Source organism: Anas acuta, chromosome 4 (assembly GCF_963932015.1).
Source record: "Anas acuta chromosome 4, bAnaAcu1.1, whole genome shotgun sequence".
NCBI classification, from domain to species: domain Eukaryota; kingdom Metazoa; phylum Chordata; class Aves; order Anseriformes; family Anatidae; genus Anas; species Anas acuta.
Genome location: NC_088982.1, coordinates 47,187,811 through 47,211,582, shown reverse-complemented (window position 1 = coordinate 47,211,582; position 23,772 = coordinate 47,187,811). Strand labels below are relative to the sequence as shown.

The 23,772-nt window shown below is 35.8% G+C and overlaps 1 protein-coding gene across 13 annotated transcripts in view; it reads right to left on the bottom strand.

Moving 5' to 3' along the window:
- Positions 1-23,772, bottom strand: part of RAPGEF2 (Rap guanine nucleotide exchange factor 2) — a 181,172-nt gene that overhangs the window by 15,178 nt on the left and 142,222 nt on the right. For all 13 annotated transcript variants that reach the window (XM_068681101.1, XM_068681094.1, XM_068681087.1 and 10 more), the window contains 14 exons: positions 22,211-22,388; positions 20,326-20,462; positions 19,822-19,980; positions 18,350-18,502; positions 17,860-18,024; positions 14,748-14,855; positions 14,447-14,650; positions 14,252-14,360; positions 11,179-11,425; positions 7,720-7,877; positions 3,079-3,319; positions 2,429-2,812; positions 589-800; positions 375-498 (listed from right to left, as the gene is read on the bottom strand). In XM_068681101.1, coding sequence (XP_068537202.1) covers positions 375-498; positions 589-800; positions 2,429-2,812; positions 3,079-3,319; positions 7,720-7,877; positions 11,179-11,425; positions 14,252-14,360; positions 14,447-14,650; positions 14,748-14,855; positions 17,860-18,024; positions 18,350-18,502; positions 19,822-19,980; positions 20,326-20,462; positions 22,211-22,388 — 2,579 coding nt within the window. The remainder of the gene's footprint in view (positions 1-374; positions 499-588; positions 801-2,428; positions 2,813-3,078; positions 3,320-7,719; positions 7,878-11,178; positions 11,426-14,251; positions 14,361-14,446; positions 14,651-14,747; positions 14,856-17,859; positions 18,025-18,349; positions 18,503-19,821; positions 19,981-20,325; positions 20,463-22,210; positions 22,389-23,772) is intronic.

Genomic DNA, 23,772 nt, shown 5'->3' with positions numbered 1-23,772 from the left:
ATATAAAATAACTAGCAGCTAAGAAATAATATAAAACATTTATTTATATGTATGTATTCATAAACTCAGAATTGCGTGATTTCTCCAATTTTAGAACTGGCTTTGATATATACAATACACAATCTTGGTAATTTGTTAACAAGAAAAAGAATCCTCATAGTAATCCAATTCAACACGAAAGAGGTAGAGGCCAACCATGAAAGTGAAAAACCTTCTGTGCATATGGAGCTCACTGAACAACTACCGAGGGCCTGCTGATAGGAAAATAACTAATATATTTTTCTTCCAAGTACACAGAGGGGCATTTGAAAAGCACCTTTTTCACCTAGCTTTCCCTCAGTTGAGAAAAGCTCTGCCTTAGACAACAAACTTACCTAGTTCTAAACATTAAAGCAGGATCCATGTTAACAGATGCCATACGACCAACATGGCGTATTTCCTTCGCAATCATCCTCAGCTTCTCAAAGTTGACCAAGCCCTCCACTTTTGAATCATTTCCTAGAATCAACAACAATTAAGAACATTGTTTATTATGTAGCAAAGTTGGTTCTCCTTAGCCAGTAAAAGATGATGTATTTCTGCTTTTACCTTCATGAAGGAATGTAAGGTCTTTTTTGATAACAGGAAACAAGGGAATAATAGGGGGCTGCAGGTTTTGACTGTTAAGGACATTACGATATTTTGCCATGTTCCTAGATGGATCAAACAAGTCCTGTAGATCTTGAAACAGTTTTTCATACTTGCTTGGAAGCTTTTCCCAAGTAGTTCGGAGCCTTGCAACTGGTGCCAAATTCAGGCCACTTGAAACAACAAAAAAAAAGTGCAAGAAGTTCAAGAGGAATGGAAAGAAAAAAAATAAATCCTATAAAAGGTCACGTTAAATTTTGTACAGGAAAAATACCATCTATCCAGAATAGTACAGCACAGCAATATCAATAAAATAACAGAATTGAAAAATTTCCTTTTGCCAGCATGTATTACAGAGCAATTAATTTCATTTTTATAAAAGCTGGAAAAACTGAAGATATCTGCATGATGTAATCAAAAGCAGATAAAAGTTACACTTGTACAAATTCTCCACAAGATTTAATTGCCTGCACTTATTCTAACTGCTTTGGAATAGCATCTGAATTGGATAACAATATCAAAATACAGAAGTACCTCAGACTGGCAGAAAAAAAAATTCTACCTACATACTATTTAGATAGTGATAGCACAGCAACCCAACTTCTTGCTGCAATACTCCATCTGACTTTGTTGTATCTAGATCAAATAGTTATAACAGACTCTGTATATGAAGCTATTCTAAAGCTGTAGCTGCTACAAAAATGTTTTCCCCTCCCTTAATGACATCAGTAAAGGACGTATATTACACAGCAGCAAGCCTGTCTTGCTATTCATTTCTAACTATCAAGAAGCTTGCTATGTAGAACCTCTCCCTTATTCAAGTTCTTGCTAGTAGGTAGGCTGCTTATTTGTTACTGACGCCTGCTGAAATAACTGAGCTAAATCTTTAGATTTTTATGTCTGGCAAATGCTGACTGATTATTAACATGCATCCTCAACTTCAGAGTTTGCCATGTTTAATTGGATAGTATTCAAGCCCAATGATCTTCAGAACAAGTGTCACAGTCAGTCTGTTGATTCAATGTGGCATGGGCTTTTGCCAGACACTCATAAAATCATCACTGATAATGCAGCTTGCCCAAGCTTTTTCATAGGAGGCAGTATTTAATTTTTTAGGTTTCATTTTCCTGCATAACTTGGGAGACTCCAAAGGAAATAAGAATGTTTTACAAATGCGTAAAACCACAAACATTATAATTTCCTGCTTTTTTATTTTACTACAGTACTACTAAGAAAAGTTTCTGTTTCAGATTTTAGTACCTTTTTTTGTTCTTATTAAAAGACCTTTATTTGCAGCTTATCATATAGCAATGTAATCTGTTATTGACTATTATCAGAGTTTTCCAAGAAACTGCTGATACAAAGGAAACCACAGTTAACATATCACGTCTCAATGAATTCAAGATACTGGGAACTATAAAATGAGCTTCCTTTTGGAAAATAACCCATTCATTTATGATAACATTATCATTCTTTTTCATATACCTGATTTTTTGGTCTTTGTTTTTAGGTAAGTTTAGTAGTTTCTCTACTGTCATGTTGACAGTGCCTCTAGCCTCGCCATCTTGAGCAATAAGTACACAAACAGTAGCATTACTAATAATATTTTAGCAAGCATTTCCACATCAAGTTCAGATTTCTGGAAAATACTTTCCTTATTGCATTGTCAGGTACTGAGGTTGGCAGTATAAATTAGTTTACTCTGTTTAATACATTTTTTAAAACATTTTTAATTACATTTTTTTATTTATAAATAAAGCTTTGTTTTTTATTCAGAATTACAATTATTAAGGTGCAATACCTAATGATAGCAAACATCGAGTTGAAGTTCTTGCATTCTCTGCAGTGTAGTGCTATCTTAATGAAATGCTTGATGATTTTCATCCTTTTCAGCTGGTTGGTTTCTCTTAGAATCTCAGAAGCTACCCAGAATGTTTCTTGATTTATCACTTCTTCGAACTTCTTTAGATTAGTGCAACCTGTTTTTGATTTCAGTTTAAACAAGTCATCTATGTATTCTGTGGGTTCAATGTTACGGAATAGCTCAAAGTTTCTCATGGAGAGCTGAGTAGCCACCTCAACAGTACTGAGCTGTAGTAGAGAAATTTGACTTTCTCTTAGTAACTCTTGAGCATCCTCATCTGAACAAAGAGTTTCTGTTTCCATGTTGTTCTTCAGGTAATACCTATAAAAACAAAATTCCAAACCAGACTTTATCCAATATACTCAAATACTAGTGAAAATTAATGACCAGTTGGCATCATAGAAAAAATTGAATTTCAAGACACATAGATATTAATTAGAAGCATAGGAGGTGATTTCTTGTAAAGAAACAGAATTTCAGTAATGTAATAATAAGAGCATTATTATTTATTAGAAATATTTATAGGAGCATTAATATAATTTAATAAACTGACACAGTCAACTTTAGCTCACAGTGTCTAATCTCACCTGCCACTTAGCTGTATCCTGTCAGCAAGCTTGGATAACTGATCAGGAAGCCTCCGTTGTTTGATTACACCCTCAGGCGTGACAGAGACTTCACATAGTGAATATGCATCAGGGGTTGCAGTGAGAGCAAATTCCCTGATGGCCTGTATGACCACTTCTTTTGCTGTTGTGTCCTTACTGATCATGATGTAGCGACTTTGCTGATCTGCCTTGAAAACCCTCAGAACTTGATCTGGTAAGTCTGAAAAACAATTACATACAAGGTATGCAACTCAGTAATGCAGAAAAAAAAAATTAACAGTATAAGAACAAGCAAAAATATTGGTCACGTTAAATCAAATTATAAATTATTACTCTATTTCAGTATCACTGTTTCACCTCTCCCATTCTAATGGAATACTTTGTTGTTTTTGTCTGTGTGTTGTTTTGTTGTTGTTGTTGTTTTTTGTTGTTTTGAAATGAAGGACTGGTTCTATAAGCTACCAGGATAAGAAGAAGAAATTAGGCTATCAGTGGACTATGAGAATATATAAACATTTGCCAAGTATGGACAGATAAGCTAATATGCAGCCCAATTTTCACAGGTATTCAGTGCTGTTAAGTTTCATTCAAGCCTGAGAAAAATCAAGGACAATCACACTACCCTGTGCACTGACATATGATCAAATTAAGTGACAGGAGTGTCAGTCTTCCTAAGGATGCTTTTAAGACACTCAGCTACAAGTCTGACACTCAACTACAGTGCCATACACAAAGGGAAGACATACCCATACAAATAGCTGGAAGACGCGGGTGTAATGGCCAGCTGTATACGTAAATAAGCTGCAGTAGCATTAATGCATCCAAGTACCTAACTAGCGAAATAGACAATCTTTGATATGTTTAACTCATAATATTAAATGTAATGGATTCTTTTAGTTCTTAATTACTAAAATATTGGCACAGAGAGCAAGTTTTTGGAGATAGAAAAATTTCCTAAATATTTGAGTTCCAAATACTGTTTCAAATGTTTGATGACAAACCCTACAGTGAACACCTACAAGGCAGCTGTTTTTAGGAAACCTAGAAAATTATCAGTCTAACAGCAAATGTTGTATTTGCTATCTCCATAATCTTGTTAATGGTTTGAAATCTAGATACATTATCAACTCAAGTTTTTTCATTGTCATGGTATTATAAAGAGAAAACAAAGAGCTAAAATTGTGCTGCTGTCCTCCACTGAACTTCAGTTTATTTTTAAAACTTTTAACTGACAAGATAAAGTATTTCTATTTATTTTAATTTCTTCCCTTTATTATGAATAACCTTTTCTTGGTTTTGGCATAATATCTGGTCATCTGTTCTTTCTCTGATTAAAATTTATTTTTAAAGATCATAAAGGTCATATGAACAAAAAAATAAAAAACAATAGAAAGCCTCCTGAATCTACAGACAGAAGTGATAATTATTTTTAAAGATACTGAAAAAATAACAGCTGCTAGATGAAAACATTCACGTTGATACAACCACAATCTTATTTGACAGCTTATGATAAAGAGACCTGAATGCACATAACATGTGCAGTAACATATTTAAGTTACTACAGAAAGATCTATTCAGGAACAGAAATCTTGTGACAAAAGAAGCAAAAATGTCATCCCTCTACTGCTCCATGTCTTCAACATCATCATTTGGAAGGCAGTAAGATAAATCTCTCTCACATGACTTGGCTTACATGCCACAAGGGCCACTTAGGCTTAAACATTTCAGTTTACAAATTGCATTATGCCTATAATTTTTCAGCTCACATGAGTATGTTTGCAACTTGAGAAGCACTAACATTCAAGCACATTAAAACTGTGTTTAACCATTTCCAAGTACTTGAGTCAAATCCATAAATCCTTTTTTTTTTTTTTTTAAACCAATTTTGATTACCTGAAGAAGAATACAGAGTAGAGCCTGAAATCATTTCTACATTTTTTGACTTTGTGGGAATGGCAGATGCCAAAGATGCAGCCATTCGAAGAAGCTAATAAAAAGAGCATGCTCTCTAGATCCTGTTGAGTCTTGCTGTTACGGAAATACTTGCCACTCAGAGGAATGATGTAAAGATGGGAAACTTCTGTACACAATACTAAGGTGGGAACTCACTTAGTAATCACAAGCAGCAAGTATTTTGTGCAAAGAGAAAACTCCAGTGATCCAGCAGAGCAGGTTAATATGAAGAAATGTAGAGGAAAACAGAGTACCATCATCCTTCTACTGTATTTTACCATCAGATTTCTCAGGGTGCAAACCTATCAGAGCTGGTAGCAAAAGCACTACACAGAATACAGAGAAGTTTACAAGCAACAGAAATTACTACAGACATAGCAATGTCAGCAAGTTTTTCAGTACAATTTTTTTTTTTTAAATAAACCAGCACTTGAAGAGAATTGTAATCATCCCCTTCACTCCTTTTCAAAAAAGGAAACTGGAATAAAGAAAGCAATGTTTTATGATAGGAATCTAGTCACTTACATAGCTTGTATGGGGTGAAAAAAGTAACAATGACTGACAGCTCATCATTACTATATTTTGACTTCCAATCAAACAGAGAAGAGAAATCAACGTGTTATTGACTATTTGAACATTAAAAAATAAACCTCTACAAGCATATTTGCAAAAGCCTGTGCAAATCAGAAGAGAAACTAAAATCACTCCTTGCAGATTTCAAGCTAAAAAAGTGTCCTTATTTCCTCCTCAAAGACTATCCTTCTAAAACAACAAGTTGTTTTATTCTCTGTCCTGAGGGATATCCCCCAAAGCCTCAAAGGATGGCCACTCTACTACTATTCTCTTTCTTCTCCAGTGCATTCAATTTAGCACAAGCTGCCTCCATCTGCAGCTTTAATTTATGCTAACATAATAAAAGAAATTAAAATTGTAGGCTTTAATTTTTTTCTATCTTTAAGCAGTGATATAATTCAGCTCTTGCAACCATCCCTAAAGCCATTATGTTTTTGATTGCATAGTCCTCTTCCCCCCTGGCTTCCCAGCCAGGAAAAAAAAATTACACTTACAAAGTCCTTTAAAAATATTCAGTCCATGGATGTGTGTGTGTTTTAAGAAAAAAAAAAATCAGCAATTACTTACATTTTCTATAAAGACAATACAAAAGCTGCTATAATATTGAAGCAGGGGCATTACATCATTTTCTATCATTGCTTTCCCAAAGCAAAAGCCAAACAGTAGAACATCGTTTATTTATTAAAATTCTCTGAACACCATCTGCAACTGAAGGATATTCAGAACTGCAATGGTTTTTCTTCTTGATAAATGGGATTTGCTTGAATTCTGAGAAAACACTCCCCACAGCTCTGGTAGTGAGACATTTGCTGTATTCAGTACATTATAAGAAGGTCCAGTCTAGGTAAGTGGCAAGCTGGAGAATTGACTTTCTACCCATTTATAGATAAAGTGCTGACTAAATAGTCACGCACTTACTGAAATATCTTCAGTGTTGGAAACTAGTTGTGAGATTAAAAATATGTAACAATCTTCCCACTCACAGAAGCGACCTTAGACACTCAAACAAAAATGAAACAAAACCCACACACCACTGTCTTGTAGTCTTCTTCTCTAGTGCTCCCCTCAAATGAGGGGAAGTGATGCTCAGTACTGCAGTTTCAAGAGTGAAAACTGTACTGACTGGGATAGTACGTAAACTGATATTTAAGCACTGTCCTTTTAGGTAAGGTTTGAAATCCCTCAGACTTCAGAAGGCACTGAATTGTTGGTTCTGTTTTTGAGAAATACTCTTAAGTATTAAACTAAAACTTCAAAGTGTCTGCACAGTATTGTTACTATATCCTTCTCCAGCAGCTACCTTTTAACAACAAAAATTTGGATACCTGACACAGAGAAGGTTTCAAGTTAAGAACCTTCCTGCAGGCAGATTAAGAGTCCAAATCCCTCCCCATCCAGGATATCCAGCTAAACGCTTCTGATATGATAAGGCTCTCAAGGTTCTCATTCTCCCCTTTTTGCACTCTCACTCCTCCCCCCACCAATACTTTGTTCCTCTCTGCTAAATACGGTGGTTGATTTTTTGTTTGTTTTGTTGTTTGTTTTTTAGTATTTCACAATGGATTTTAAATCATTTTACATATAAAGCATTCAGCATATAGCTCTAGACTCTTCTAGAGCAGGGGAATGCCAACTAAAAGGCAACTTGAAAACGCTGTCCTTTACAGATGTAGTACAAGATTATATAAGAAGTTAAGAAGCCTGTTCAGAAAAAGACTGAAAACACAATGTGTCCAATGTCCTTTCAATTTAATTTAAGCTTATGATCTCCTATGCTGTTTGAAAATACTGCAGTCTTTGTAAAAACTGTTCTACCAGGGCAGACTATAAAATACAAAGCAAAAAAAAAGTCACTGGCCAAGAGTAAGACAGTAAGAAGCACTCTGTATACAGCATACTTCAAGTGCATTCATCTATACACATCTGGGTAAAGCATATTGGAGCAAGGTAACAAATCCTAATTCATACACGGCTACTCTGTGGGTGACAGCGTACAGTTAATAACAACTTTATAGATACTTCAATATCTAGAAACACAAGAAAAATAAATTGATTTTAAAAAAAGTAAATTTATGGTGTAGAACAGATCCTCACCTGGAGTTGTATTGAAGTCCAAGATGCGGTGATGGGACTGCAGTAGATCAGGGTTACTGGATGACAGGGTTCCACTGACAGGTAAAGCAGGAGGAATGTGCTTTGTTTGCCTCAGTCCTACAATGCTGTCATCCTGAGACTGGCCAATTCCAATGTCACTGCATCCAGAAAGAAATAAAATCAGCACTTACAAACATTCAGAGCTTGGACTACAGCAGTGGCACGTGGGGGTTTCTATAACACATTTTCCACGCTTTGAGGAATTGCTGTTTAGAAGTTAATATTCTGCAGACAGCAGTGCTTTCTGTCTAGATTTGTCAACAGCACCCAAATGTCCACTCACCTTGATCAGACCTGCCTGTTCACAGTGACAGCAGATGCTCATGGTCACCACTAAGCTCTGAGGATCTGCTACACTTGTCATCTTTTCATTATTTTTATCTCATGGGCCAAGATCTTTATTCAAAAGATACATCACCATTCCTGCATCACCCCAACTTTGACTAGTACTGCCGTCCTCTCAAAGCCGCTGACAACTGAATCTCACAGATCTTCCACCCCATCACAGAGAGGATTTGCAACTGTATTTCGGGAGTTGCTGTAACCATAGAGCAGCCTAAGATATCTCAACAGCCACATAACGGAGGATTGTTGAGCTCACCCATTTCAGCCTTCCTACCCTGTATCACCTTCTCAGAGTTCCTCTTCACTAAATGTAATTGAAATGACGCCAGCTGACTTGGAAGGCCACAGTACATATCCACAGTTGGGTGCTACTGGCATTCCCTCCAAAGTGTCTAACAGGTGCAAATAAAGCATTCTGTGATAAAGGTGAATGATTTTGTCTATTAAATTGTGAAAGGCTGCATCTCAAAGGTCAGTAGTGCTAGATAGATCAGAGACAGAGCTATCATCCTACTATAGCAGGAATTAATCTGCTTATTGCTTGGAAGCTCATAATCAGCATGTGAAGCAGAGTGACTGCTATAGGACATCGAGGAAGTAGGTGTTGAACTTTTGAAACATGATGTTTGAATTTGTAGAAATTTTAAAAAAGTAATGTTTCTAAAGTTCTTAGCTTCCCCCCCAAGTGTCCATATACTTAACTGGAAAGTAGTTACTCAGTTTACTCTATTTTTAAAATTTAGAACTCACTCTGACTCTGGTTTCAGGTTATGCAAACCAGAAATTAACCCCAAAAATTCAGCACTAGAAGACTCCACACCCCATGAAGATACTTTGCCTAGTGATAAGGGCAGTAATTTATTTTGTGGGTCAAAGGAAATTTCTGTTACTTTCTGTATACACTTGCCATACAGGGAGATAGCAAGAAGAAATTACTTTCCTGCTGAATAACAATGTGATAGAAGGGATAGCGGAATAGCAAGTGTCCGATTGCTTTAATATAAAGCATGCTCTGCATCCCACTGAAGGGCTGCAAATACAGAGGAGAGAGGATCATCTGGGATGCTCCACTCTGGGCCAGAAAGAGCTCTGCTACGGCTGGAGGTGGGAGCCATGTTTAATCCTTATTTGAAGCAAAAACCTTCTGAATCTGAAGGGGCGACAAGTACAGAAGCCAAGGAGCTTACGCAGTGGCTGCAGCCAGAGGCACACTTCAAGAGATGCCTCAGAGCTGGCAGAGAGAAGGAGATTTCACAGTTGCTCCAGAGGAAATTATGCTATTTGCTCAACTTGGAAAGTTACTTGATGTTATCAGACTAAAAAGCAAGACTGAAGGAAGGCATTATCTCCTGCTCAGAATTTGTCTTTGTCACTACTTTAACATCTCATGAAGCTGACAAACTCTAAGAGTTAGCATATGTTCTAGAGACACTGAGACACCTGCAGCATTCACCTTCAAGAAAAGGTGGACAGTTTCACCTCATAAGCTGGCCAGCTGACTCATGAAGTCTTTAAATACGTACTTTAATAAGTAAATCAGCTTTTCTATCCCACTTGATTTTTTTTTTTTATTTTATTCTTTTGAAGATGTGAGAATAGGTAAAGTCCTTTAATAATGAATTGTATTGCATGTATTAGGAAAAACAAGACAGATGTGTCTACAGAACAGGAAGAAAAGCACAAATAGGTAAATCTACAGCTATATATCTCTATGCAGAAACTGTGCAGACAAACAACTGAACGTCAACAAGCTTTGCAGACAAACTGCTATATATAAAATGCACGAAGTAAAGCTGGCAAAAGGAAAATAAAATAGGTCAAGTGTACTGTTTTCTCAAGTCTTACCCAAAGAGGTCCCTGAGCAGAAAAAGTGCACAAAAATGAAAGGCATCAAAGAAAAAAGTGAAACCAACATGAGAATTTTATGCAAAAGCTATGAATAATGGTGAACAATGCAAAAATCACATCCAAGATGATGCACGGCTCATCACAGGAGCAAACATACAAGATCCGTGAAATAAAAAGAAAGTTGTAAAGACAAACAGCATAAAGTAAGGATTTACAGATTCTCCTCTACTGAAATCCATCTGTGTCAATTTGAGAAAGATTCATTACTTGTATATAATTACTTACACTCCTCTAACCTTGATGTCAGTAACATCCTATTTATTCTGTTGCTAATAAGTTTTAGAAGAGTATTCATTTTTTGAGTGGGAAAACCTAATAAACTTATTTTGTTTTAATGATAGCAGGAAAAAATCCTAGATTTTCATTTTAGGTGTTTTTTTACATGAGTTTACATAATATAGATATTCCTCAATGGTATGCAGAAAGTGAAAATAAAATAGAAAATATTTATTACACATCAGCAATTATTACACACTCTACAATTCATTGCCATTTTCATGTTCCTCTCATTGATGCCATCTGTCTTGGACAAGAACCAGATTCCCATAAAACCATATAAAGCTCATTGTTTCTGAGTTCCTCAGCAGAACTCCATTTCTAAAAGGTGTTCATAGAATAAAAGGTATCAGAAACCAGATTTAGCTTTATTCTATTCAGAGAACCAAAGTTCGAATTTTAACTTCAGTCTCCTTTACAGCATCATGCATACATTCTTATAGACCATTGGACTGTGTATAAATTGAATTTACTACTTCTACCAGCAATTTTCAAGCAAAATATGGAGTTAGTATGAAATTAACTGCCCAGGATGCTTCCAGTTAACAGTTATCTTAAAAAAAAAAAAAAAAAAAAAACAAGCCATCAAAAAGTATTTATGCCATTGCTGTATAAGAATATATTCCTGTTGATGTCACAAATTGTATTGTTAGCAGTCTATGGTCATTCAAATATTTAGACTAGCATTTTCTTCTAGCATTTTAGAAGATACAAAAGTGTTTTGTAATAATTAAAGAATTAACAATTCTTTAACAAAATAAATTTTTGTTCTCTAACGAAAATAATTAAAGGATCATGACAAATTTGAAGTATCATTACAAGTTTTTAAAAACATAACACAATGCAAGTATTTAAGAAAAGAACACTCACTTGTATGGTTTCTGAGGCAGAATGCTGATTCGAGTCTTGTCAAGTATCTTCTTTAATTTATTTCTTCCCCCAACTGTGTTGGCTTTACTTTTCTTATTTACTTTTTCTAGTCCTATTACCTGCTCCACATCAACAGCAAGGTCTGGGATGGAATAACGGCTTGCCTTTTTAATATCACCTATTTTAGGCAGGTGGGGAGCACCATTTCTTTTTTCCTCAGACAACCGTGTTAAAAGTTCTTTAAAAACTGCACAAGACAAAAGAGTGGAAAGAAGAACAAAAATGTAAAAAAGACTGTGCACCTGACCAGTGTAATATTAATAGTTAGAAAAAAATGTTTAGCACATTCTGTTAATTCACATATTACTGGAATTTAGAGATTTATTATTATTTTTTTTTAAAAAAGACACTAATTTTCTGTAATAATCAGGAAATTGGCCCAGCTTGAAAAAGAGATACACTAGATGACCACATGGTTGTTTGGATGGTGTCAGCGGAAAGAATTTGACTTTTCAGTCTAAGGACATAGACTTCTGCAGACTAGTACCATGCATTAAAGAGTACACTAGACAAAAATGAGATAAGAAAATTAACCACCATAAAGGAAAGTTTTAAACTGATGGCCAGCAATGAAAGCTCACAGACAGGTAACAGCAACAGGATCCTAAGTCAGAAATCAGAATGGAAACTAACAAAGTCATAAAACAAATAAACAAAAAATGAGAAACTATGAGAATACTTAAGAGACATCTTGGATGTTTGATATGGCTGTTGTGTCCTTATGTACAAGAAAACTTGAAGTCTTAGAAGGCCAACAGACTGGGTATGGCATAATTCTAACCTCAAAAGGCTGAACTTATTACTGCTCCCAGTTGTCTCCCACAGGTCTCTAACAGAGTCATCTAAGAGGCAGACACAACTGATGAATTTGTTAACCAGTTCTTCTACTACAACTTTGCACTTCACAAAAGTGACAATGTATTTATATACAAACAAAACCGATTTGCTGATCAAGTCAGACATCTGGAGCAAGAGAAAAGGTATTCATAGATAAATGTGGAAAATTATCTGATTTGTAATGAAATTGAAAACTATCTGGTTTGTAATGATGAATGTACTTCTCAAAGATAATGAACCTGTGCTAGGATAGACTACAAGACTAATACTGGAGGCCACACAAAAACTATGCACAAATGCCTCCTGAATTTCAGGAAGCGATAAGAAAGTGGTTTTTTTTGAATGTTTCTAAATGAAACAAGGCCACTGCTATGGGTCTAGTAGAGAACATACCAAGAAGTAGTGATACATATACCATCTTGTGTGTAGGATGTTGAGGTAAGGAAGAACTTAATTATTTACATATTTTTGTAAAGAATAACTTGTTTGTACAGAAACAGCACAATGTGTTTTTGAAGAAATGAGAGAATGATTTTCATTTTAGGAAGAAGAAAAGCCCTCTGTATTGTCAACAGCTCCCTCCTTATTATAAGTGGAAAACCACCATAAAACAGGGATGCATATTAAGACGGGGGAGGAGTAAGAAAAAAAAAGAATAATCTCAACTCAGGGATAGGGTTGGGGATACTAGGGGCTTTGAGAAGATAAGGTAAGAAATAAAATGTATGTCAGCCAGCTGGCACTTACCGAATAAGTCTATGCTAAATGTACAAAAGCAATTTGCTTTGAAAACAAAACAAAAAAAATCATTGTTTCTTCAGTATTTTCTATTAAATTGATGATTAAAAATACAGAATTGTAGAAAAAGTGAGAACAATGGCAAGCAGCTTAGAATGAGTATTCAGGGCAAGGCTTTTACTCATGTGTATTCTTTTTGTCCTTAACATTCATCCATTCCTCCAGAAGTACACAACAAATCACTAGGAGTCCTTAAAAGCCTCAAATAACGGAGAGTTAAAGAAAAGCAAAGGAAAAACAATAACTATACTGTACAGAAAAGGAGTTTGGGGGCTAGAGAGAAGTACAGGTGGGAAGACGCTGTTAAGAAATAGGAAACTGGTTTGGGGATTTGTTGATAAGGAGTATTTCATGCAATGCACAGGAAGTAACTGTTCTGTTCTGTTACTCTACTGTGATTTTGGTATTTGGAGCAGAGCGACAAGATTAAAAGCTGAGAAAGCACAATTTATGAAGAAATCATGTTAGTCTTAAGACTAAAGCAATACATGATACTAAAAAAAAAACAAGCAAGTTACAAAGAACACATGTGCTTGTTTCTCTATGTATAGCTGCTAAACAAGCAGATACAGATGAAACATTAGAATCTTTACTGCAAAGGAAAAAAAATCCCCAGGAAACAGATTTGACAAGTGACTTTTGGAGATAACCTAAGCATATTTAACCATCAATTAATTCAGTGAAATCCTGTGGAAATACGCTGTCCTACTTATTTGCAATGAAGAACCTCATCATGAAAGAGGTATTTCGGGAACATATCACGGAATTATGTTAATAATCCAAGTGTCCGGTGGTAAAAATTAAATAAAACCCACAAATTGTTTATTTCTTATGATGGTAACTGAGGTCCTGAGCTGCTTAAAGAAGACTCTTTCATGACTTCGTGAGTACTTGTAAGAGACAAACAAAAGATTCAGAGGGTTATTCAGAGATTATCATCACCTAGCCAGTAAGAAAGTTTTTATGAACCTTGTTGCACTCACAAGGAACAGACTGAGAAAGTATGAGCATATGCTGTTGACAGATGAAAATCACCAAACAACTGAACTTCCAAAAAAGACTTCTTTCTTGAGGAAGGACTGTTACACATATGGACATGTTTTATAACTTCAAGCTAAATGGTCACTGCAGTTCCTCTTAATCCAAAAATATGCACTTGTGAGAGTCAAGTGACTTCACATAAGATGTTATTTGAAATTTTTTCTTTACAATTTTCAACTCTGACCCTTTAGAAGCTGCAAACCTCCTTCTCCTATTCTTCCCACCTCAGAAGTATTTCAAACAATCATTTTAAGTCATTTCCAAATGTTTTATGTATAAAATTAAAAATCCTATCTAAATTAGAACACAAGTTAGAGCAAAGTGCACATAAACTTACCAAATAAATTGGTTTTCACAGTGATAGACAGATGAGTGTTATTTCTAAGGATTTCCATGGCTTTTGACAGCTGAATGTTTTCAAAGTTTTGACCATTTACTTCCAGTATCTAAAAATAAAGAGGTAGTTATTTTTATTTAGTGAAGAGAATGGGGGAAAAAGAGGGGAAAAATAAAACATTTTAAAATGACATACCTGGTCTCCACGTTTCAAGCCTGCTTCTGTAGCTTTGCTACCAAAATCAACACTGTCAACAAAGATGCCAAATCCCTTTTCTGACCCTCCCAGCAAGATAAAAGGCAAAGGGGCTTCTCGAGATGGCTTTGTTAAGGTTATCAATCTTCGTTTCGCTTTAGCAGCACAAGCGATATTTAACAGCCTCAAATGTCCACCCATTTTCTATAAAAAAAAAAAAAAGAGAAGCATAATGAGTTATGTGTAATAATAGACTGACTGCTCCATGCTATCTAAAATTGTCAGAAAAAAACATTCTTACCTCCCTCTCCAAATTGTTCTCAAATTCTTCCAGAAATCGAGTCATAGCAGGATCTCCTTCAAAATCATTGAAGTGATTGTTCACCCACAACAATACTACCCGTGTAACCTGAAAATTAATCAATAATTTATTTCCCAAGAAAGCCCAGATCAGCACTATTGCTAAGTCCTTTAAAAATACTGCTTCTTAAAGCTTCTCTAAGCTTCCATCAGGATTCTAAATACTACATACCCAAACTTCACTGTTCACAAGGAAAGAATGAAGTATTAAAATTGTTTAAGGGTTGTATTTCATACAGATTACTAAAAGTTAGAAAATTAACACTGGCTGTACCAAAGTTGTTTGAGCAGGGAATAGAGCACACACAGGTATGAGGCACTGAATTAGATCCATTTCTGATTTGTAACAACAATTTCCTGTCCACATACATTTCCAAATCTGCTTAATTCTTCAAGCACATGATTACAAAGCTGCTTTTTTTTTTTTTTTTTTTTTTTTTTGGCTCTTGAAACTCACAAAAGTTGAGATAAGCCACCATTAACTTCATCAGGCATTTGCCTGTGTAAAAGAGTTATTGTATGTTTACAGAGGCAGGAAAAAGGAGCTATTTTGAGAAGCAGAAAAGAGGTCTTAACAGCAAATACATGTAATTCTATTTCTTACATTCAATCTTTTGGTTTACACCTCCTCCCTTCTCTTCATCCCCGAGGTCCCCCATTGAACTATGATTATCAATTCAGAAGAATGTTAGCTGGTATTTTACAGTTTGTTAGGGAGGGGAAAAAATGATATTATCAATTAATATTCCTGAACAGTAAAGCCACATAACAAGAGCCTTTTTTTTCCTTTTTTTTTTTTTTTTTTTAAATATATACTCCCACTAAAATTTGGTCTTTAGATGCGATTTGACCTGGAACATCAGCAGCACTTGTCCTGACAAAATAGAATATTTTTGACCTTTATGGCTAAGATTGATTCATGCAATTTTCAAAAAGCTCCTTAATCAAAAATGGTTGTTCCACTCAATGTTCTCAGAAATACAGGTATATTTCTTCTGCTGAGGAAGCAAGTCAATAGGGAGAAAAACTGAACGTTTCAAGAACTGGAGCTTAGAACAGAATCTCATACAAATTTTAATCACAAAGCTAGCCACTGTCAGTTCTTGGACTCTGCACAAAACCTAAACCTCTTATTCTAAAGATCTGTGACAAAGCATCCAAAAGCAAACTCTGCTACCCTCATGGGAGCTGTATGGTTTATTGTGTTCATGCAGTTTCCAAGCGGATTCCCTTTTGTGCTGAAAAACAAATGAATTCAGAAGAATTGCTGAAATTCACAACCAATCTAATCAACTACAATAGAAGTCCTAGAGAGATTAAATTTCTAAAAGGAGAAAACAGCATAGTTTCTGCACTACAGCTCTCAGCCACAGGGAATTAGGCTAGAGGTAGCATTTCTGGCATATTTGAGACATTTTCATCTTTAAAACTGAAGATGAACTTCCTTTCTGTTAAACATCTGTGTTGAAAATCACACTGGAAGAGCCAGATGAAATCTGGGACAACTACAAATTTTTAAGCAAAACGGGAAGTTGCAAGCCATACCACATCCTATATTTTAAAATACTTCAGTATCAATACTGCTTTCAATGTAGGGGCTTCTTGCTGCACCCAGCAGACACTGCACTGAAAAGAGTTGAACAGTGACTTCTAGAAGAATGCCACTACTTCTATTTCAACCAGGAGAGCAGCTCTAAAAAACGGTTTAAGATGTTATGTCAAGTACCCTGGTTGAAAGGAAAATCATAAGCAAGATCAGATCTCAAATGTCCCAGTCTATCACTGGCTACTGATGGTGCTCCATAAGTTTTTATCACCTCTTTCCCTCTCCTCCGCCAGCCCCTAAACCAGACAGACAAAATCTTCCAGGTCCTGTGTTCCTCACTTATTTATCTTTGCTCCTCCCAAGCTTTTCTGATTTTTGCCTTTCCTGCATGTGAACCAAGCAGCGCTTCTGTCAGGGCTGATCAATGACAGAAAGGGTTGGCTCTTAAGATGGCAGAACAAGAGCTGCTCAGTTTCCAGACCTGATACCAGCAGCTGTGGTTGCTCATGCTTTTAAAGGCTGTTGAGATTATCCACGGGAGGACAAGCAAAGTAAGTCTAAAGATGGTATTATAGATCTGAAGCTCTAGCAGGTCTGTGCTAAACAGTATTAGCTGCAGCTTTCCAGTGTACATAGCAGTCAGATTTTCACAGGAACAATGAGCACTTCCCTGAAGCAAAGCCTTGCCTCTCTACCAAATATACTTTCTCCAACGTGCAGACAAACTAGCATTTCTAGTAGAAAAATACCCAAATGGAAATAAAAGTTGAAAACCAAAATTTTAATATTATTCCCCTAGCTTCAAATTTGAAAACAAACAAACAAAAAAAAAAAAACACTTTTTTTTTTTTTAAAACTACTGTTTTACATTTGACAAATACATACATTCAAAGTAAAGCATTACAGTGGGAAGCTCAGTATAGTCTCAATAGACAGCGTGCTGCTATCAGTGTGCCAAAACTGAATACACAGGGCCTCATTCTTATCTCATGGTAGTTTTGACTGGGGAAGGGGCTGTTTGATTGTTGTCTTGTGTTTCTTTTTTTTTTTCCCCCTAACACTGCTCAATAGATTAGATTCTTAACAGTGGCTCTATTTTACAGTATCTTTATATAATGATAAATTACCACCAAATGTTCGCCAAATTGTGTTAATTACTATTATATGTAGACAACAGGACTCAGTTACATGCTCAGATTTCAAGGCACAATAGAACTACGTTAAATGAGTTAAATAAAAATGTTCATTATTGAAAATAGCTTTCCCTATACTTACAAGCAACTCAGTTAAGTAGTAATAACATAGCAAGGTAAATTATGGCTAATTTACCTTGCCTGAACAAGTTTGTACTTAAAGTACAGTAAGAATATTTCTATAGTTTTATCCATGCATTCTGTCACTAAAATTGTGTCTTATTCAGTGTAGTCGCTCAAAAAAATAATTTTATTCTTAGTAGCTTATGTTTTTAATGCATATAATAAGTGTATAAATTTTAGGGGATTTTAACCTTATCCCTGAGGCTGGGGTCATTGAACCACTCCAACAACTTCTTCCCCACTTCCATTGGGCTGGAAAGAAAGGTCCGATACGTCAACAGGAAGTCTTCTATAAACGTTGGGTCTACCACAGAGTGCTCTTCCACCAAATGCATTGTTAACCTTTCAGCTGTTCCCTATATATAAAAGAAAGAAAAAACACTTAAAAAATAAAATATATTTTCAATTAACAAAAATTTGTTTTCTTATAATCATATTGAAGAATTACAATAGAAAGAACAATACTGGTATGACTGATGAGATAAGCAAAGCTTCTGTAATTAAGTTTTACAAAAATCACTTCGTTACTCACGTGCATAACTTTTTAAAGTAGAAAAACTAGAAATTTTTACTTTCAAATAGATGTTATCATATATTTCATCTAATCCCGGGCCTTATTTGCCAAGTTCAAAAGTTTATAGAATACAGACCTTTGCAAGAATCTTTCCCTTTTGCTTTTACCTTGATGACAATGTGACCTTTTCTTGTTCCAGTGCGATCAAGCTCCCTGTGCTCTTTAACCATCACAATCTCCCCTTCCTCTTCTACCTTCTGCATGTTCTTTTCCACTTGATTGAGGATACGGCAATAATCTTGCTGGGCTATACAAACAAACTGGAAAGAATCATCACACACCAGTATTAAAAGGTAAAGTCTTCAGGAAACTGTTTAGACTTATGATGCAAGCACTCTATTAATAGAAAAGGTAAAGAAGGTTTTCAACCTGCGGTTGGCCAAATCTGTTATTCCAGCCATTCAGCTGGAGTAAGCAGAAGAATACACGGTATTTCCAATACAATCTTGTAATCAGAGGAGGCCAAGATTCATCAGAACAAAATGACGTGGCATTACCAGCCATTTTTGCTTAGCTGCTTTGATCTCCCTGCTTCAGAATATGTCTAGTACCTACACTATCCAAATATAATTAAGACCACCCACTACAACTCGGAAAGAAATACACGTACACTATGATTTGCAAATACTTGAGATTAAACTGTCTCCTTAAATTAATTTGGGCCATTAACTGAACAGAAAATAGTGGGTTTTTTTGATTGACTAGCTGCAAAATCATCATGCACATACTTAGGACAAAGGCACAAGATTCCCAGAGATAGAATTTTCTTCTGCATTCTTCATAATTTATTTAGAGATTTTTTCTATTTCCAGCAGCTATTAGTAGCTGAAACAGATCTCCTACTGTTTGGATTTGTTGCAGAACATTATTCTAACAAGATACAATTTATGCACTTATTGGAAGTTAGGCTCCATTAACACATTTTCACCCATTTCAAAGAGCATCTGATAAGAAGCTAATTAGCCATCAGGACCAAGAAAAACACTTAATTCACCCAGAGCTTGGCTATTGTCTTCTGGATGGGAAGAAGTAAGCAGCCATCACATATCCAGATTAGGCTAGCTGTTTTATGCTATGAGAAGTGCTCCCTTACAACTGTTTGTGTTAAAGCAAAGGTCAGAATGTGTTTCTTGAAAGGTCAAGACTGGCTGAAACTAAAACATCTTCTACTCTTCATCATGGGACAGATGTATTAGTCTAAGATTCAGTAGCTGAGCCTGCTAACAAAGAACGGCTCTTACCCGCAGTAAGAGAGACTATAATAGCTAACAGATCTTGAGATCTTACTAAAGGAAACTTTGAATCAATGGATATATGCAGCAGGCTGCTAGGCCTTAAGTTTCGCAGAAAGCACACAGACAAACCTCTTCATCCAAAACAATCCCTATCCGGACAAAGAGAATTCAATTTCCCAGCCCGTAAGTACAAACAGCAGGAACCGTATCTTCCAAGTACTGCACAGGGTTATGCACTACAGATTTTATACATACACCCAGTTTGAAATAAAACTGTCTGGCTATTCAGTTGAATTATTTCTATATGTACCTAATTTTGCATGTGTTACAGTTGGACACTCTACCTGGCAGTCATCCACTTTGGTCCTCATCACCCCTTTCATATACTCTTTGTCCATGGTAGGGGAAACACCAAAACTGTTTCCCATGCACAGTATCTCTGTTCTTCCATCAGGATACGTCACTTCCACAGAGCCATTCAAAATGACTGACCAGGAATCCAGCTACAAATTAAATGTTGCAGGATACATGAAGACAAAATCATTTAACATCGTAATATCATGCTATACAGATACAACCCCTTCTTCCCCCTCCCTTCCAACAGACAGTAAGTATGTATGTTATGAAGATTATTTTCTTATGTTTTTACTGAATAAGAAATGTTGTGCAAGGGCTTAAAAAAAAGCTTTCAAAGGAAGAACGAGATGACACTAAATTTTGACACTTAATTTACCTGCTCAAAGTTAAGTTTTTTTAAAGAAAAAAAAAAACACAGGACCATAACACTGTGGACTCTGGGATGTCTGGTATAACAGGAGAGTCAGAAGTAACTTCTACTTTCTACTGACCTCTTCTCCATCGTTCAGTACAATAGTTCCTGCTCTCTCCACAACTGCAAACACCATTACAGCACAGAGCTCTCTCCTCACTGACATTGTCATGTTGGCAAAAGCAGGCAATTGATGCATGAATTCCAGTAGTTGTTCTGAAGGAGAAAAAGCCCACTGAGTTGTGCATGTCAAAACAACAAAGCACAGCAAAGATAGTTCTTCAGAAAGATGCCTAAGGCTACTTAAGCTAAAACGCTGCACAATCATTTCTGTATACTAATAAATCTCTTACAGTGGCCTGTTGTAATTACTGGGTATTTTGTAGGCACAGACTGGCTGGTCATACCATCAATAGAAACCCTGCAAAGTAAAAGTCAGCATAATAGACAAATTGTAATTTAATCGAGAGCTCTGAGCACAGGCAATGAAACTGTAATTCTCCATCCAGCCAAAGCAATAACTCCATTACGACTCGGATAAAACATAGTAAGACATTAGGCAGGGAAAATTCTCAAAACTGAGCATCTTCTTTGGTAAACCCATCCATTCCATGTCCAGTCTAAGCATGTTAACAAAAAAAGAGTTGTCATCTGGCACATTTACAAAGATCCCCTTGGATGCGCCAGGCAGAATAGGATTACTGTTTTACAGGTGACTACTGCTTTTCTGGCTTCTGTATGTATTAGAGTTGCACTTATACTCAACTATGTGCTTCTCCCATATTTTGATGTTTTATATAGTCATAGCTATACAGAGCACATTTGTTCTTAATAGTCGTGGAATGAGGAATTATATGCCCTAGAGGTTAGATGTTTCTGCGTTTGTTTTCATCAAAACCTACTAGAAATAGTTAATACAATTCCATCTTTTTCCTAAAATTTTATTTATACAGAATCACAGAATGGTTGAGACTGGAAGGGACTGCAGGAGGTCATCATGTCCAACCCTGCTCAAGCACAGACACCCTAAGCAGGTTGCCCAGGATCATATCCAGGCAGCTTTTGAAGATCTCCAAGGAGGAGACTCAACAGCCTCTCTGGGCAGTGTTTGCCAGTGCTTCATCACCTGAAGCACAGTTCAGAAGTGTTTCTTGACATTCAGAGGCAACCTCATCTGTTCCAGTGAGCACAATGCCTTTTGTCCTGTCACTTGGTACCACTGAGAAGCGCCTGGCTCCATTGTCTTTACACCCTCCCTTCAAGTATTTGCACACATGGATGAGATTCCCCTTGAGCCTTCTTTTCTCTAGGCTGGACTGTCTCAACTCTCAGTTTTTACTCATAGAAGTTATGCTCCAGCCCCTTTATCATGTCATAATCAACAAATCATCATTTAGGTGTATTTTGATGAATGGAAAAAAAAAAAAAAAACAAACAAAACAATCACACACAAAAAAACACCTGAGACAGTGAAACAGATTAGATTAGAATTCTAGCTTTGCTTTCAATGTATAAGTCCGTACATTAACACAGCAAATTAGTTTTAGTAGATTTCCATTTATGTAAAGGTCTTATAGCCCCACTATTTATAACAAATGTTGTAAAAAAAAAATCACAACTTAAAACAAAAAAATTTGATAAGAATCCAGTGATGACTTTGTCAAATTTCTAACAATTTCCAGTAAGCAACAATGCTTACTTCATAAATCAGTCTTCATTTCAATTAGAAGTTGAATGTTGAAACCTAAAAGGTCAGCACTGATAGCTTTCCCCCATATCTTGTGCATTTTCCGGTTCTTTGGCTGTACTCATTCATTGGCCTTTAGAGATCAGCTTACAGAATAAACACTAAACTTACCAACTAAAAAAGCCAACAACTAAAATAAAACCCCAAGCTCAAAAATTACATTTTTCTGGTGAAGAAGAACAAGTTTGATGTCATTTTGCTACTTTGTAATACTTACCAATATCATCATCTGTCCTGTCTATTGGGTCTTTCTCTAAGCAGTCTCTAACAATATCTCTACTCATTAAAGGATCGGAGGCTCTTTCAATGTCTTCTTCATCATCATCATCCTCAGAATCCACTGCTGTCTCTGGCAACCCACTGAGATCCATATCACCAGCTTCACTTTCTGTAGCCTAAATTAACGCATATAAACAATTAAAAAAATGAAAGCATTCACATGTGTTCTTCACTGCTCTAGTTTCCTATTTAATATACAGAAAAATGCTACCTAATCTGTCAAACGAATTTTTGTATTGCTTTTTTCGTCACATTTCTTTTTAAAACAACAAACCATTTATCAACGCCAAAACAATGTTAAACAAGGCATTTAACATGTTTCAATCAGCCATACATAAACAGGATTCAACATAAATTATTTAATTAGCAGGTCTTGGGGGAATTGTAGGCAGTTTATTCCAATAAATTGTTCCTTGAAATAGATCACTTATTTATTTTAATCAAAGTTAATTTAAAACATATTCTGTTCCCATCCCAACATTACATTTTCAGACACTTATGAATGCAATATTATCTTACGTTGGCAGTCTGGTGAAGTAAGCACTGCATCAACGTGCTTCAAAAATTGTGTTCTCTCTGTAGCCTAAAACTGCCTGTTGTTTTTTTTTTTTTTGTTATAAAAAAAATGAAAAAATAGTCCGTATATAGCCTGAGGTTATTAGGACAACACCTAAAGGTACATTTTAATGATATTGTTTTAAGACCGAACATTTAGTAAATCCTACAAACACTTGTCTGTCATGGCTGATGAAGTTGCTCTTTCTCAGAACCTGATTTAATGCCACAAGAGCTGCCAAGGCTTAGCTATCATAAACTTTAAGGAAATGCAAGATTCTAATGAAAGTTTTACAACATGGCTTGACAAATCAAGCTTCTCAGATGTTATATGAACACAAACAATGCATTCATGTCTCCTTTAAATATCCTGAATGGGACAAACACAGCAACCAAAGCGTGTTTGATCGATCTGACTCACATAAATTGTTTTTTAAAAAAATAGGTCACCTTCCAAACACAGAGAAGGTAAGACAAATTATGTTTGTATATCTATAGAATGATCTTCCCTACTTCTGCCTGACCAGATGTGGCTGACATCTGTTACTTTAATGCCATCATACATATCCACCTTATGAATGACAGCATACAGCTGAAGATGGATCAGGTCAGTTAGTAGCATTCCTAAACACTTCTGCCCTACAGCACAACACAAGCTTTGTAATGGGGTCCTGTTAACATGAAAAGCATCCTACCAGCACCTACACAATATTCAAATTACTTTCACTTTGTTTTTAAAAAGAAAAAAGTGCCAAGCATTTCCTAAGCAGTTGAGAGAAGGCTGTTACTGTCACACAAACAATTCACAAAACATGAATACTGCTAGCAGTATTTTCATTAGTGGTCTTGCTGTGTTTAACATGCAAATTCCCTATGATATATGTGAAACAATTGCTCTAACTACTTGTACAAAATAGCTTTCATCAAATGAGACTGGTGGAAAAA